This window comes from Condylura cristata, unplaced genomic scaffold (assembly GCF_000260355.1).
Source record: "Condylura cristata isolate star-nosed mole 26May11 unplaced genomic scaffold, ConCri1.0 scaffold00020, whole genome shotgun sequence".
In the NCBI taxonomy this organism is placed as follows: domain Eukaryota; kingdom Metazoa; phylum Chordata; class Mammalia; order Eulipotyphla; family Talpidae; genus Condylura; species Condylura cristata.
This window is the reverse complement of record NW_004567121.1, coordinates 16,144,740-16,162,514: the sequence shown is the minus strand read 5'-3', so window position 1 is coordinate 16,162,514 and position 17,775 is coordinate 16,144,740. Positions and strand designations below refer to the sequence as shown.

General features: G+C 34.6%; 1 protein-coding gene across 1 annotated transcript in view; it reads right to left on the bottom strand.

Moving 5' to 3' along the window:
- Nucleotides 1-17,775, bottom strand: part of LRPPRC (leucine-rich pentatricopeptide repeat containing) — an 88,093-nt gene that overhangs the window by 19,914 nt on the left and 50,404 nt on the right. The window contains exons 26-30 of the mRNA XM_012727343.1: nucleotides 9,135-9,203; nucleotides 8,228-8,318; nucleotides 3,600-3,742; nucleotides 3,358-3,466; nucleotides 380-506 (exon numbers count right to left, since the gene is read on the bottom strand). Coding sequence (XP_012582797.1) covers nucleotides 380-506; nucleotides 3,358-3,466; nucleotides 3,600-3,742; nucleotides 8,228-8,318; nucleotides 9,135-9,203 — 539 coding nt within the window. The remainder of the gene's footprint in view (nucleotides 1-379; nucleotides 507-3,357; nucleotides 3,467-3,599; nucleotides 3,743-8,227; nucleotides 8,319-9,134; nucleotides 9,204-17,775) is intronic.

The following is a 17,775-nucleotide window of genomic DNA, read 5'->3' as shown; positions in this document are numbered from 1 at the left end:
CCTTACTTTGGTGAATCCTCTCACCCTTGTACTTCTGGCCTATACTACAGTTCTGTTGCATAAATAAATAAATCTTTAAAAAATAAATGTACACAGATCAGGTTGCTAAATAAGAAATAGAATATGATGAAAACAAATTTTCTGTATGTGCACATTATAAGTGAGTAGCAAGGTTATAGCCACCAAACAAAACATACTGCCCTCTGCAGGGTTGTTTGTAAAGTTTGTATTTTTATAGGTTAAATTTGAAAACCATTGTATGCACTTGCTGTGGGTAGCTGAGTATAATTAAGCAACTGCTATTGCAACAACACATTAGAAAAGCCTAACAATAGTCAATAATTTTAATTGAGTGCTTTAATAAAGGACAGATACTTACAAAACTTTCACCTCCATGGCTTCCGTAAGAACATTCTTGTACAATAATAATCTTATAAGACTGATGTAAGTGTCACTGTTAAACACAATGTTTTGCTTTTGTGCTTTCTGGAAAATATTATATGCATCTATGAAGGAAAAAATAAGAAATGCGATGACATGAGTCTAAATGGCAAAGGAAGAAAAATCCTAAAATAAAGCCCCAAGCCCACATACTTCTGTTTCTTTTAAACTCATCCCTTATACTATTTCATATCGACTACATACTGACCAATCCAGCGGATTCTGCTATTCTTTTGATCTTTGTAAGTGACAAAGTGACAGTTTTGGAAACTACTACTTAATCCAGATGAATAGCATTTGAAAGGGTCCCCTTTAAATTTTATTTTCATACTAGTTTCCTAAAGTCAATAGATTATTTTTATGCAATAAATATTGCTTCTGAATTTGTCAAAAGCTAATACCAGTTTCAAAACAAATGGCAAAATGCACGTTGAAGTCCAAATAAACCAGGGGTATAATTTAGATTGAGAGGAGCAAAAGATTCATTTTAAAGCTATCTTTAATCTATAAGTGGGTGTTTGTAATGGTTAACATTCCAACACAACAGCACTAAAGTGAATATAGCCTATAATTCTAAAATTAGGAGATCAAATTATTTGGCTACGACAGGACTTATACAAAACCATACAATTTTCAAATATACAGATATCTAACAAGTAAACTAAGCAACATTTGTTTGACTGATTAACAGTTTTATTTCACTTGTTCACAATAACTGTCAGTGAATGAAAAGATGTTACCAAAAGAGAAGTAACTACACTTTTCAGTCACTTACTTTTCTGAAATAAAATTGCCTGGCTATAAACATCTAACTGAAACTACAATCCACTCTCTCGTATGTATAAACAAATCATAATAAAGATGGGGCATAGCTGAACTATCACGTACAGTCTTCCATAGCAATAAAGCTCAATGTAAGGAAATACAGAACATACAATGCGGAATGAACATACTAATGCTCAGGAGAACATTCTGAGTTGCTCTAGAGGTTTCTGAACAAGCAGAAATGATGTGTTATACATTAGGGGAATTTACACTACTCCTTCAATTAAACTGAAATGACAATATCAAAAACTTAGTTATCATTTCCAAAAATTTGGAGTAAATGAAAAAATGTATGGCATTAATATTTGAATCTTAGGAGAATGGTGTGGGTAAGGTAACTCTGAGGCTCAAGTTAATCAAATTTTAAGTACTCCATAGACTAATCCCTATCTGTCATCAAATTAACAACTGCTTTAATAATTCATCAATTTGCTGAATAAAAATGTACTATAAATAAAATTTGAATTTTTAACTATAGAATCTCACAATCTTACTAGCTACTTGCTAAAATAACAGTCTTCACATGAAGTTGGTGTGGCTATTTACTATTCTTTGTTATTATTATTACTACTTTAAACTTTGATTCAAATATACTAAACTCATTCACTACAGTTTTTGGTATCAAAATGACATTACTCCTTTATTGGTGCTGAACTATCGGATATCTAATTAAGGGTTAATACATAGTTTACATATTTCAAAATATTCATATTTTCCTAAACATTTGAATTCTCATATATACATAAAACCAAAACCTCTCAAGGATAGGATGAAACCAACTAGACAAATGTAAGCTGTATATTAAAACTAGAATAGGGGTTTATCTCTACCTTTAAGATAAAGACTTCATTTTATCATGTTAGTTAACTGGTTAAATGTTTTTACTGCAAAAGAACACATTTGAATAGAGACAACCTTGCCCAAACTATGTATTATATTCACTTTAGTCAAACCAAAATTCTATTAGAATATTTTACTAGTATTGATAATGGTAAATAATTTTACAGTTAGGTTATAGATAAAGCTTCAAGGATGTACAGACTAAATATGCAGCAATGAAAGAAAAGGGCTCAAAAAGAATAAATTATTTTAACTGAGAAACATATGAATTGAGCTTATTCTTCTGCACTTTGTCAGTGTCACAAGGTTTCTAGGTCAAGAAATTAAGAGGGTCAATAAATTTCTAAATTGATTCTACTGAGCAGAGTTCAAAACTGCCAATGTAAAAATGAAAAAATAAAATCTGCTGTAATTATTTCTTTAACTGTTAAATTATCACCAAGTATACGTGAAAATCCACACCAAAAGATGAAGGAAAATGGTAGCATTCTTAACAACAATAAAGCACATGGTAGTAACACTTCATTTGGGAGGCGTACAAGAAAGTCTAGAATGCAGCAGCAAGCTGGTGTCAGAGGGGCAATCGCAACGGGGGGGGGGGAGGGGGTGCCCGCTTTGACTCATTAAAGGAAAGAGAGAAGAGGCAAGACAGAGTGTGTATTGCCCAATCACTTTAACACATACCAGCATGATGGCTGGTGACCTACTAACTTTATTCCTTTCAAATAAAAGCAAAACAGGTAATATGTATTTGTCAATGAATATTTATGATCATGCTATTTTCAACGCAAATTTTTGTTAATGTATACCTTTAAGTTTTTTATGAAAAATATCTGATTTAATGAAAAATATAATGGTATTATGAGCCTTTCTATCATTTACATCTAACCCATTATCTGAATCTAACAATTATTAACATTTTGCCAGATTTGCTTTACTTCTGTTCTATAAAAGCTAAGTATTTTAAAATACAGAAATCTAATTTTTTCCTATCATTCAATACTTCACTAAACTCTTTGAAATTAAAGGACATTTCCTAATAAATCATACCTCCATTATCATATCTAAAAATAAGGCCAATTTCTTAATATTACCTACTACTCAGTCAGCATTTAAATTATCACACTTGCTTCAAACAATCTTTGTAATTTAATCAATAAAATAATTAATACAATCTAAAGTTCTTCTCCAAACAAGAACACTTCTACTTTGGGAGATTCCACGAAAGAAGAGCCCAGGGTACATGCTTACCTTTGCTCCTCTTCAGCTGGCAGGCTCTTAACAGGTCTTTCTGAGAGAGGGCTTCAACAGGTGTGGGTGATGAAGAATTCAGGGGCTCCTTTTCATCTTCATACCATGACTTAAAAGTAGAAGTTTTCAGTTACACAAAAACTGGCTAACAGTTATCTTTTCAGTATAAAATTGTGCTAACCCATGAAGGATAGTTATATTGACAACAAATCCTTCAGGATTACAAATTAAAAACAGATTACCTCAGGTACATCAAAAGGAACTTCCTGATTACTGTTTCTAAGGATTTCTGCTAATAATCTTAGTGTCTTCCCACGAGGAATAATATTTTCTTCTTGCATTTTATTCCAGACAGCATCAGCTTTTTGCCAGTCACCATTATTTTCTATAAAATTTGAACAAAAAGGACATTAAACAACAAACTAGACTGTACGCACATATTTTAGAACTTTTTATTTCACACTGAAAAAAAGCATTTATTCCAAATATCACCTCTAAAGAAGGTAACGGGATGACCATGGACCAAAGGTGAGAAGCCTTCTTTCTGTATACCTTTTTTTAAGAAAGTTTTTTATTATGCATAAAGAATGTGGCACATGCCAGGTATGGGAATGGAAAGAGAGGGGACGGGGGTGAGAGGAGTCACCAGAGATAGAGTGATGAGTAGGCAGCAGAACAGGCAGATCCACTAAAATACACTGCTGAGAGGAGCAGTGGGAGACAGGAGAGGTCTGCTGTGCCACGTGGGCCAGCTCCCTGGCCCATTGAATTCATGCTGCAATAACTTGAGATTGCTTCATAGTGCTGTTCTTTACCCCTTGTGCCACCAGTGAGACCCCTGTATACCTTTTAGGTAGTCTAAAATTTTTAAACCACAGAAATACCTATCAACTGTCCCCCCCTCCATTTTAATAAACCCTTTGAAAATTATGTTGAGAAAAAAGTCTATTTAAAGTAACTAAGAAACAGTTCATTATTGAAATCAAAATTAGAAGCAGGAAACAATTCAAAGATGTCTGTTGGTCTTTGGGAAGTTGAGGGACACATATATTACATACATTTAATATAGTGCACACCTGAGGGTCTAAAATGACTGAAACCAAATGTATGATTTACTTCAAAAGTAACAAATCAACAAACCCTTTCCACTCAGTTGAGAGGGAGAATTTGGTCTTTTCTGCTGATGTGAAGAATTTCTATGACACTATGTGATAGATTTCTTATCTCATCATATAATGCTATCGGACTTAGTATTATAGGATGACAGGAAATTTACTGGAGGGAAATAGGTAATAGATTGCCTCAGATCAAAAAAGCTAATTCCTTCTATGTGGCAGTCTACTCTCCATAAATAGCCAAATCTTAAGAACCAAGTCTTCAGTGGCTTTTAAAGAGGGAAAAAATCAAGTTACTTGATTTCATAAACTTCTGCTAGTGAAAAAGTAGAGCATAACAGGACAGTCATATGACAGTCATTAAGTTCAAGGTAAGTATTGGGCACAAAGAAATACTGCTTGAAGTGAGCTGCTTGTAAAAGTCTGCAAATATAAATACAGAATATCTTAGGTATGGTCAGATTCAGGAAGGGGGTTTTTGTCTCAGAGCATAAATGTTCCAGAAAACACAAAATCTGTTTTGCAAAAAACCAAAATATTAAAATTGATCAGATTTTCCTCCCAAAATTGAAAAGCTAAGTTTTTTCATATAACTAATGACTACTTAGTCGTATTCAAAGAACAAAAATTAAACACATTTACACTCCATCAGAAACCTGCAAGAAAAGGGTAAACAACAGGTAGGAAAATTTCCAGGGGCATGTAATTTAAAGCCTCAGCCTTCACAGAGAACACAATAAATGGGGGCCACCAGAGTACAAACTGACTTTAAATAAGAGTGCTTACATACATATCTGAGTAAAAATTAGTCTAAGCAATAAAAAAACTGATTAAATTTACAATCAAAATTCAAAATAAAAGTCTCATTATTTTTCCTGCATTAAAATATTCCCATGTAATGCAGAACTCAAGAGTAACTTTAAGTATGCCAATGTGAAAAAAACTTATTTAATTAAATAAATTAAAAACAAAAACCCAAGTCCAAAAAGCTTTAATTCTGTAGAAGGGGCTGGAGCACTGTGTTCAGTGCTAAAAGGGTACTATGGTGTATGGAATGTAGGGAAGGTTTCCAAAAGCTGGGAAGAGCAATCTTGAGATACTTTTTAAAGAAATTAATTTTTAATTTTTAAGTGAACATAACTATTCCAAATATTAAAGAGAAGGTGGGCAGGTGATTTATAAATCTGTGCCTTGACACTGAAAAGAATCCTGAGAAGGTAATTTTCTTCTTTTAAAAAGAGGCACACAGGGGCCCTCCCTGGTGGCGCAGCGGGTTAAAGCACAGCACTGAGAATCTAAAGCCGCTTCCGCATGAGTTCGATTCCCACCTGCCCCAGAGGTGACCACATGGCGGGGCAGACCTCCTGACCTGCCCGCTGCTCCCCTCAGCAGTGTACTTCGTCGATCTGCCTGTTCTGCTCCCCACTCTGTCTCTGGTGAAGCCTCTCGCCGCCCCTGAGCCTCTGGCCTGTACCCCAGTTCTGTATGCACAAATAAATAAATCTTTAAAAAACAACAAAAAAAGAGGCACACAGTATATGAAGGCTTCTGTGTCGGGAGGGCAAGAGATGTTATAGAGATACATCTGATAAAATGGATTGGCATGTGATAAAAAGAAAATATTTCAAAATACAGATGATAATTAGTGTATATAGCATGTTTATATAGTTTCTCTTGGAACGGAGAGATTTTCTTGGAAATGTAACTGGATCACAAAAAGATCGAGTCAATCAAACGAATAATCACTGTACCAAAAGCTACAGTGGTATTTCAAGTCTCACAAAGGAACAAAAAGGCCATGCATTTCTTTCAGGCTGTCTCTGAGGGCTTAAAATTCTGTCTGAGGCAACACCAATTGTATTTGTTATTTGAAGAATCAAACAGCCAAAATTGGACTATGACCAGATAGTAAACATTTTGCCTCTCTAACACTATCATTTCCTAGAACTCACAGTTACTTCTTTAAAGGGTTAATGTACTAAATGATCTTCAGGAACTCTTAAGCTATAAGATAATAGATCTGGGGCACCATGAGTGATTTCTACAAAAACAGACATAGTAGTGGGGCTATAGTTTATGGCTGTATAACCAGTGTGCAGCAACAGTTGGTGCTTTACATAATTAATCTCTATGGTATTAAAGTACGAGGTTAAGATTCCTATTTTGGTATTTTAATTATGGAGTTGATCAGTTTTTAGTTATTTACTGACTAGATGTGGCAAGCTCCATATTTCCCATTTGTCAGTCACCTAATTATGGTCTAAAGTATCAACCTCTTCTAAATTAAGGGCATTACCAGTAGGTAAGGAATTATTCTACATAATCCAGGATTATTATGTTTTACCTGAAAACAAGTAGCTATCAAAAATTAATGGGGTGTGTTAAATGACAAAGGATCCAAAGCATGAAATAGTTCATCAAAAGAGAGGATAAAAAAGTGGGAGAGACAGTGTTAGCACTCAAATACAGGTTAAAGTGCCCCAAACAAGTCTTTAATTCTATGTATTTAATACAGGCATTTAGATACCGGCATTTACATTATGTGCCAGGATTTATTATTCAAGTTAAAGTATTAAGAATTATACTATCAACCAGCAACTAAATTATAAATTTTTGCAGCCAAATCTTATTTAGTTATGTCACCTAGATATGAGAAAAAGCTACCAGTGATAACAAAAAGCCAATGAATCAACCTTGTTACCCAAATACCCTAAAAGAAACTGTAATGTTCCCAAATGTATATACATTGGTATAAAAATATCAGAGCACTGTTTGATAATAAAGATAAAAAGTTTTAGAAAAATCAGTATCTTTTCACTCTAAATACAAATTCAACCTAAGGAAACAATTAAGGTTGTGGACAAAGACTAAGGCACAAAGATGAATAGTGCAGAGTTGTTGTATAGTATGGAAAAAATAAAATCTATTCACTTATCTAGGAATCAGAGATGAAATTAGTAAATTTTAGTATACCAATCAGGTATACTAGTAGGTATGTAGGTGATAAAATATAGAAAAATGTTGTATGTTGTATGTTGAGGCAAACCTCTATTATCTTAGACCACATTTTTAAAAGAACTTATTTAAGTAAGTATATTTATAAATGAGATTGTATATAACTATGCTTTTTCTTTCCTGGAAAAAGATCTATACACATGAATGCTTTGATGATTTCCTATTTATAGAACCCACTGATAAATCTACCAAAGGATTTAAGAAAAACAGTTTTTCCTCAAAAAAGTTCTACTAAATGTTGCAGCTCTGAAGATTTTCTTTACCTTCTCATTAATGTGTTACCAATATCAGAAATTATGAAGATTGTATAGGATCTTGCAAATAGAATTTTTTGTGATAAAAGTTCAACCTGGCCTTGGTCACTATCAAAGACTCTTCAACTGACACCCTTGAAGCTTCCTTTCCTGCCACTGCCTTCAACAGAAAAAATGTCTTAAAATAAAAATATGTGGGGGCCCTCCCTGGTGGCGCATGGGTTAAAGCACAGCACTAAGAAGCTAAAGCCACTTCAGCATGATTTCAGTCCCCACCCGAGAGGTGACCACATGGCGTGGCAGACCTCTCCTGACTGCCTGCTGCTCCTCTCAGTAATGTACTTCCTTGATCTGCCTGTTCTGCTCCCCACTCTGTCTCTGGTGAATCCTCTCACTGTTCCTGCACCTCTGGTCTATACCCCAGTTCTCTATGCACAAATAAATAAATCTTAAATAAAAAAGTATGTGAAGAGTCAAATTACTTACTATATAGTTTTAGTAGACTGTAGTATAGCTGGTCTCTGTCACATTCAAACAGCTTCTGTGTCAGCTCCACTAATTTCTCTAGAGTTTCAACCTTAAAAATAAGATTGACAGATGATATGGATTGTGTAAAGGATTTTATAGTTAACACATTTTTGTGAATAATCCTTTAAATTAGCTTTACCCAAAGGACAGATTTAATTCACTTCAGAAATTAAAAGCTGGGCACAGAAATACAAATGTACTCAATGACAACGAAATGCATAGTGGCTGTAAAATTATAAAAATGGTTAAAATGAAAAATTTTGTTATATATTTTAGCACAATTAAAAAGTCAGTTTTTAAACTGAAGAAATGAACTCTTAGGAGTCAAGAAGACGTGAACAATTATCTAGTTGAAAGAAACTTGAGGAGGGTATATTTGGGAGACTAAGGTATTGGAGAGCAGGACGAGATGAGAAGTCAGCAAGTATGCCCTTTATTAATTTAAAACACTCTTTCACGCACGTTATACTCCTTTCCCCCTAGATTCTTTACTTGGTGTCATGTAAACAGATATTCGACACTGGAGGGAAGGCAAAGTAGAAATTCTACTGGGTTCCCAGCAGGCAACTCTGATCTTAAAGGACCGAAGCAAGTTTAAATTGCCTAGGAAATAAAGTCAGCCTGCTCCAATCAGCAAGTATGAAAAAGCAAGTTAAAATGCTCAGGGTCCAAGTTAGAATTTATAGTGCACTTCAGAACCAGAAGTAAACTATTTCTTTCTTTCTTTTTTTTTTGTAAACTATTTCTTACATGAAAAACAACCAAGACAACCCAGCTTCCACTAATAAAAACCCACCTCCCCAAACCCCCAAATGTTCATCGGATGAGCTTTCTACTCAAATTTTTAGGTGCCTGAAACACAAACCTGATTATGTGAAATACATCGATCACAAAACCACTGAAGTCTTGTAGGACGAGCTCTAATTCCTGGAGTCTGTAAATAATCATACAACATACAAAATAAGGTTTCAACAAAATGTCAGTTTGCCCTCCCCTTATTGCTTTCCCACTAATTAACTTGCTGCCTCTTCCCCAAACAAACTAAAAGAAACTTGTAGCTTAGTCTCACAATTATCAAAGATCTTTTAATTAGGATTAGAACAGAACATAAATTGAAAGCTATATTTGACATGTGTCTAGAAGATTCAGACTATTTCAAATGTTACTTGCAGGTCAATGTTCAGTCCACAAATCTTTAATTAAAATGGTTAAGCTTTCCTTTAGTTCAAAAAGAACCCTTGCAACTATTACTAAGTCAGTGCCCAAATAGATCAAATAAAATACAGACACCCTCTCAATAGATTCAGGAAGCAAAAAGTATTAATGTTACATAGAACTACTAAGTTACAACATACCAATGGTTTTAAAGGAAATAGGCTTTGTAACACTGAGTAACAAAAGTATTCTATCATAAATGCTTGCTTAGTACCTAAAACTGAAAGTTTAAAGACTGAAGTACTTAGTACAAGCTAAGTAGTTACAATTAGTTCAGTCTTAGTTATTTCAGTAATATATATTATATCCTCCATTAGAAAATGGTATGGTTTAATCAATAACTGGCTTCAAAGGCATTATACTTTCTGGATACTGGAATAAAAGATAAACCAGTTCATACATAATTCCAAGATTTATCACTCTACAGTATTTTTCATCATCACCATTAAATACTACATTTTAGTCACAGCATTATGCTTAGAAAACTATATACTCATTAACCCCGGCTGCTCCAATCTAAAGGAGTCAGTTACCTTTACTGCTTTCTCTAGTCAGCTGTTGATTAAACCAGGTAACTCCTCAAATCTGATCTCTTATTTAGAAGTTCTCCTTATGCTTTTATTTCTTAAAATTATACTGTACAGTGTAAAATTAAGAACTGAAGCAGAAACATCTCAGTGCATTAAAAGAATGATGGGAAAATTAATACAGAGAAGTTGTTTAAGTGCTTACATTATAACTGTACAAGTGTTCCCATTTTGGGGGTACAAGAAAAAATGTTGAGTAAATTGTTGAAACATTCTAAATATCACTAATATCTGCATAAAATTTCTACTAAATTTTTTTCTTACTTTCTGTATTGTTTCACAAGCATTATTTTGAAAATGAAATAAATACCAATGTATACAACCAGCCCTTGAAAAAAATACTAAATACTGTACTGGGGTGGGACGAATGCACTGGGCTGTGGTGATGGCACATGGGTGAATTGGTGGTGGGAAGCCCATAGGGATTACAACTGAGATGAAAAAATGCACAAAATAAAGAATGTAAAAAAATTAAAAAATATTAAATATTCTTTAGAACATGGCAAAATGCAATGGTTACATTCATTTAGAATGTTCAATATTATTGCTTCAAAGGGCAATGATCTGAATAGTACAACTTTTAAGGAAAACTGCTCCTTTTTGTAGCTGCTTAATCTGCCTGTTACTGGAAGGACATCTGACTTATTAAACAACAGATGCTTCTGCTTCATTTTGAAATTGAGAACTGTTTGCACAGTTTTTTATATAAAAATCTCAATCACCAAAAGAACATCTAGGTCAGATTAACTAAATCTCCTGGGCGTCTGTTACTTTTCTGTCTTATCTCTTAATATTTTATTGAATTTCAAACACTGCAAGTTGAAAGCAAAAATAGAAAATGTAATAAAAGCACTGAGCACTGAGAAGAACAGAATTCTATTTGGGATGTCAAAACATAAAAACCAACTAATGCTTAACTAAAACATTGAAGTCATCTTTAGCCTTTTCTGGTTTTAAGACATATATTCTACTTAATGGACAGCAAGAAAGTAATTATCACAATAAAAAAATCATTGTAACTATTACAAATTCAACACAATCCAAACCAGGTGATAAGAGATAATAAGTAAACTAATTCATCAAATTGGGGGTATGAGTTTGCCTGAGTGTAACTTGGGTTACTGTGTTCCAAAACACTGTATAACTGTAATTTAATACTAACTTCAGTTATATAAGAAAAAAATGTAATCAAAATAATTTTCATTCAGAATAGATATCAAGTAATTATTACCTTTAAAGTTAAAAGAAATACTTTCCTACTTCAAACTCTGTATCAAGGAAAATCACATGTTGGACTCAAAGACAAATTTTTACCAGTTTTTATGTTCATGCCATTATTTCCAGAACCAGAAAACAAGCAAAGACGGGCCCAAGCTGCACGATCTTTAGTCAGGTCAGGAGGAAAACCAAGGGCACAGGGGAGGAGACAAAGAGCAAGAACCCAACTACTTATCTCTACAGCTAGGAAAGTAGAGGAAGTAAAGGGCTATGAGGGTGCTTATTAAACCTTTCAACATTTGCCCTTTGCTCTAAAGTCTACAAAGATAGATTTAAAGATCGTGTCTAACAAGGAGAAATATATGGCTGAGAAAGTCAGCCTCAGTCTAATTTCATAAACAAAATATGATCCATTTAACCAGGTGTTTACAGAGTTTAAACTAAGTCATCAGATGGTGTATGAATTTGCTTTAGAACTGACATTTCTTAAAATTCAGACAGTCAGTGGGAAAAAAAAAAGCAACTTCTAAAATCCACTCTGTATATAAATATTCACCTTGACTTATTAAGGGAGGCAAATTCAAGGACAAAACCTTGAATTGATCTAATAAAGAACCAAGGGAAGGGTAGCAAATATTCAAACTTTTGGTCCTAAATCCAAAATCATAAATACAACCTCCCCATCCTCTCCCCAGGTTATAACAATTTTACTCTAGCTACAGTGTGATGAGAAGAAAATAGCAGATAAGCAAAGGATGAGTCAAGAAAGAATAACTCTGGAGAAAGATTAAGTTGGTTTTGAAGAGGTATTGATATTGAAGAGGTCATAATCCAAAATAGAAATGTACCAAAGGCATACCTTAATGTTACTCAGTGTTTTATGTCAAGTATATCTCAATTAAAAGAAATTGAAAAAAGATCATGGAGTGGCGCAGGGAAAACTAAATTGGGAAATCAGGACTCAATTCAAATTCCATGACTACCCTTTTGAACTGAAGTTTCTTTTCTCTGATTACTCTCGAGTTATTCATGAGGCTCAGATGAAAATCAGAGATACGAAAAATGTTACCAATATTAGTTATGTTTAGTTTATAATTTGGTTTTGAACTTCAGTGAAAGGGGTTAAAGTAAGAAAATAGTTAAATTGAAGGCAAACTCTGATTCTTATTGGTTTGTACCCTATGAATCTAGCAGTATCTTAACTGAAATACTCAAAAAGAATAAAACTTAATGGCAAATTTCTTTCTAGAACCCTTTCAAATGGCTACTCAATGTTTTGTAACATTATTTAAATTTTCCTATTTACATGTACCATCCCTCTGCAGGCTTCATACCTGGTCTTAAAAAACAGAATACATTATCCAAAAAATGTTAATTGATTTAAATGATTTGAAATACTTACTTCCTGGGAGATGACTTTTAAGTACCTTAAAAGATATTCGACTAGAAGAGTGAAATTATTCTTTTTTGTTTGTTTGCAAAGAAATACCGTATCATTTTACCATAATTTCTAGGAAAACTCAGAAAGCCCAGACATTAATCCAAATGTCTACTTCTATGACTCATAAAAGAATTGTCACCTAGTAAGACATGAGAAAATTTCCATCTTTATGTCTTAAGACCTTAAAATGGTAATGATACTTGACTCAATTCTGAGAAACGATCCTAGGAATATAATCTGATAATCAAATGTATCTGTAGGTATATGTGAGTTATATGACAATTATTTAAAATAATGAATTTTTCCTCAAATGAACTAATTTGGTCATTAAAATAATACTTAGAAGAGTTACATGCAGGGAAATGCAGAACAGTGATGTAGGGGTATAAAACAAGTTATAAGATTCAATTCATTACAATTATATATGAATGAAATGGGCACTGAGTAAAAGGAAAATAACCACAAAGATGATTAGACAAGTAATGGATTAACAGTGTGTCTTTATCTCTGACAACACAAGTTAAGTTTTACCTAAATCTGTATACCAGGTGGATCACCATCACTGGTAAGACACCGAATATTATTAACAAAATGAATTTACCTATTATCATTAAACATTGTAAAAATAACTTTTGAGCATTTTCCTAGTGGTGCATTTCATTGTAGAAGAGGGCAGAAACACACTGGAGGAACTAGGGATAGTTAACCTGCATGAGAGGAGGCTGCCAAGGGATACAAAGGATGACTTCTACATAGCAAATGTTATACGGAACAAAACTAACATCTTTCAGTATTTAATAATGTCCCAGGCAGTCTAGATACACTCTTACTAGTATTAACTGACAAAGTCTTATGACCAAAGCATGGAGAGCTGCTTTGATGGCCACTTTTCATTTCAATTCATCCTTCAGTTCTCACACCCAAACATCACTAATTCAGAAAGATGTAGTATAAAATAGGTTCTTTCCAGCAGCTTCTCATACTGAAATTACTGCACTTTAGAGTTCACTTTTCCCCTCTCAAACTAAATTATAAGATGTGATCAATAATTACTTGTCAAAGAAAGGTAGGGAAGGAGATAGGAAAGGAAAGGGGTTCCCCTTGCAAAGTTAAGAGTTCATGATGGGAAATGCTGTATTGGATCAAAGTCAGAGCTCTGTTTATCTCATGCCTCTAGTAACTCATCCAACTGTCTGCCTAACTAAGGACACTATCCTTCAATAATTTAATATCATTTAAGATGACAGTAAAGTACCTTAAAAATCCCCACAACCTCTATCTTAATGTAGATCCTTATTAATCTCACTGCCTCAAACCCCTTTTAATCTACTGTATATCCTCTGTTACTATAAATTTCCTTTAAATATTGCTCAGGGCTTCCCTGATGGAGTAAGGGATTAAGTCTCAGCATTATGAACCCACCCATCCCTACTGCAGCATGAGTTGGATCCCCTGCAGGGAGCTAGCCCACAAGGCACAGCAGACCTTTCCAGTCTTACCTGCTGCTCCCCTCAGCAGTGTATTTCAGTAGATCTGCCTGTTATGCTCCCTACTCTGTAACTAATGAATCCTCTCACTCCCCCCTCCTCTGGCCTCCATCTCAGTTCTTGTATGCATTAATAAATAAATATTTTTAAAATAGTTTTTCAATTTATCTATGCATACAGAACTAGGGTACAGGCCAGAGGTGCCGGGGCAGTGAGAGGATTCACCAGAGACAGAGTGGGGAGCAGAACAGGCTGACTGATGAAGTACACTATTGAGGACAGCAGCGGGCAGGTCAGGAGAGGTCTGCCACACCATGTGGATCACCTCCATGGCAGGGGATTGAACTCATGATGAAGTGGCTTTAGCTTCTTAGTGCTGTGCTTTAACTAGCTGCGCCACCAGGGAGGGCCCCAATAAATAAATCTTTAAAAGAAAGAAAAATAGGGCCCTCCCTGGTGGCGCAGCGGGTTAAAGCACAGCGCTAAGAAGCTTAAGCCACATGAGTTCGATCCCCACCTGCCCCGGAGGTGACCACATGGCGCGGCAGACCTCTCCTGACCCACCCGCTGCTCCCCTCAGCAGTGTACTTCGTCGATCTGCCTGCTCTGCTCCCCACTCTGTCTCTGGTGAATCCTCTCACCCTCCGCATCTCCAGCCTGTACCCCAGTTCTGTATGAATAAATAAATAAATCTTTAAAAAAAAAAAAAGAAAAAGAAAAAATAAACATTGCTTAGCATTCACTATCTTCAGAACTAACTTCAACTTACCTTTTTTTTTTTTAAGAAAAGATTTATTTATTTATGCATACAGAACTGGGTACAAGCTAGAGGTACAGGTGTGGTGAGAGGATTCACTAGAGACAGAGTAGGGAGAACAGGCAGATCAACAAAGTACACTGCTGAGGGGAGCAGTGGGTGGTTCAGGAGAGGTCTGCTGCTCCATGTGATCCCCTCTGAGGTGGGGACTGAACTCACGCTGAAGTGGCTTTAGCTTTTTAGTGCTGTGCTTTAAGCCACTGTGCCACCAGGAAGGGCCCAACTTAGTTATTTATTTTTATATTGAAGGTTTCTAAGCTCTGGGAACTATTTACCCTTAGAAAATATTTCTTACAAATCCTATAGTCCAGTATGAAAGAACTATGTAAAAATCAGAAAGGAAGAATGTCTTGTTAGAACTAACCAAGGAATTTGGTAAAATTGCTGAATATAAAATCAATACATAAAAGCTTATTGCTATACTTCTATATTTTGACAATGAAATATAATTAAAAAAAAATAGAACAATTCCATCCCCAGTAGTATCAAAAGTAATATCTAGGTGTAAATTTAGGCAAGGAGGTGAGAAAGACCTGTATAGTGACCCTGAAGACGTGGATGAAAGAAACTAAGGAAGACAAATAAATGTATTTAGGGCTCAAATAAATTAACACTGTTAAAATGCCCATATTACCCAAAACTACATATGATTCAAAGAAATTTCTATTATAATTCCAAGGTATTTCCCACAAATACAGGAAAAACAATCCTAAAATTCAAAAGGAGCCACAAAGACCCCCCAGTCAAAGCATTCTCGAGAACGAAGAACAATCTTTTGAGGGCACCGTAATTCCTGATTTCAAAACTATAATAAGGAAGAGTATGTCACTGGTAGAAAAACAGGTAAGAGATCAAAGCATAGGAATCAAGAGCCTGGAAATAAACACATAAACAGTTAACTAATGTCTGACAAAGGAACCAAGAATACTCTGTGGGGGAAAGATAGTCTCTTCAATAAAAGCTGCTGGGAAAATTGGATAATCAGATGCAAAATAAACTGTACCCCATTATTTCTTTTCACTCACAAAAACTAACTTTGAGATGGATTAAAAACGTCAGTTTAAGACCTGACCTACACAACTCCTATAATATGGGAACACTGGAAAAGTTCCTTGACTTTGATATTGGCAATGATTTTTGGATATAACACCAAAGCAAATCAACACAAGGAAAAATAAACAATAATCAAAACTAAAAACCTTCAATACAGCAAAGGAAACAAAATCAAAATTAAAACCTTCAATACAGCAAAGGAGAAGACAACCTATGCAGTGGAAAAGGTATTTTGTATACCATATATGTAAGTGCTTAATGTCCAAAATGTTTAACAACCTCATATAACTCAATAGCAAAAAATAAATGATATAATTAAAAAATAGGTAAGGAACTGAACTGACATTTACCCAAATAAGTCAAATGGCAAGCAAATAGTGAAAATATGCCAGTCATCAAAACCATAAGCCATCACCTTATACCTTTTAGATTGGTTATCAAAGAGAGGTACGTGCTGGTGAGGATATGGATAAAAGGGAAGTCTTGCACCATGTTAGTGGAATGTAAATTGGTATAGTTGTTGCAGAAAACAGTATGGAGGTTTTTCAAAAAATTAAAAATATAAGTACTCTATGACCCAGCCCAATTTTACTGCTAGATATATATACACAGCAAGTGAAATTAAGAGCTCAAATAGATTATTTACACTCCATACTCACTATAGCATTCACATAGCTAGGGTTAGACAAAGTTAGGACATGGAAACAATCTTAAGTGTCCACCTACAGTGAATGGATAAAGAAGAGGTGCTATAAGCACCAGAAAGGACTTTCTGTGAAGTTTACTGGATGGAATTTGAAGTCTCATGCCAAGTGCAGTAAGTCATAGAAAGACAGTTCTATATAACCTGAGTTGAAATATAAAAAAAGTGGAACTCATAGAAACAGAGTAAGCTGGTAGTTGGAAGGGGTTGGAGACTGGATGAAGTAGGAAGATTCTGATCAAAGGGTGCACTCCACCTACAAGAGAAGTTGTGGGACTCCAATATGCAGCATAATGATAAAAATTTATATCTTTTAAAGTATCTGAACATAACTAAGGGTAAATCTATTACATCAATAGTGTGAGAAGAGAAAGAAAAAACTATCACTTAAGATTTCCCTACTTCTTCACCCTAGTCTTTAATGCTCTTCTCAGCTCCTGAAGGTGACAGTGCGACCCCTTCCACAGCCCCAGCGCCTAATGCCATTGCTAATGTCCTCCACTGAGAGTAAGTTCCACTCCTGAACTCTCAAAACTATTTATACTTCTCTTACAGTAGATAACATTTTACAGTCTCTTAAGTAGTAATCCTCACAAATTAATTGCATCTTCAAGGTGTATTAGCTATTAAGGGTCAATCTTAGTCTAATTCACTTTTTCCCCTTTTGCAAGAAAATTTTTCTGAGGATAAGGAAATGTTTGTTCATAAAATACAGAAAAGTATAAAGCAAAAACTGGTTATAATTCTACCCTCCTGCAATATTAAAGACTGTATTAAATGTATCACATATAACAATACAAATCATACTGTAGACAGAATCTAGCTTCTGTCTTCCCACTTTAATTTAACTCCAAATAATCATTGAAAAAGTAACAAATGTTTTCATTATATTCTCATATTATATTTCGTGGTCCTACCGTAGAACATTGCAAGAGTTCTGTAAAGCTGTTCTTTATCCTCTAAGCAATTTTGTACATAGCTACTA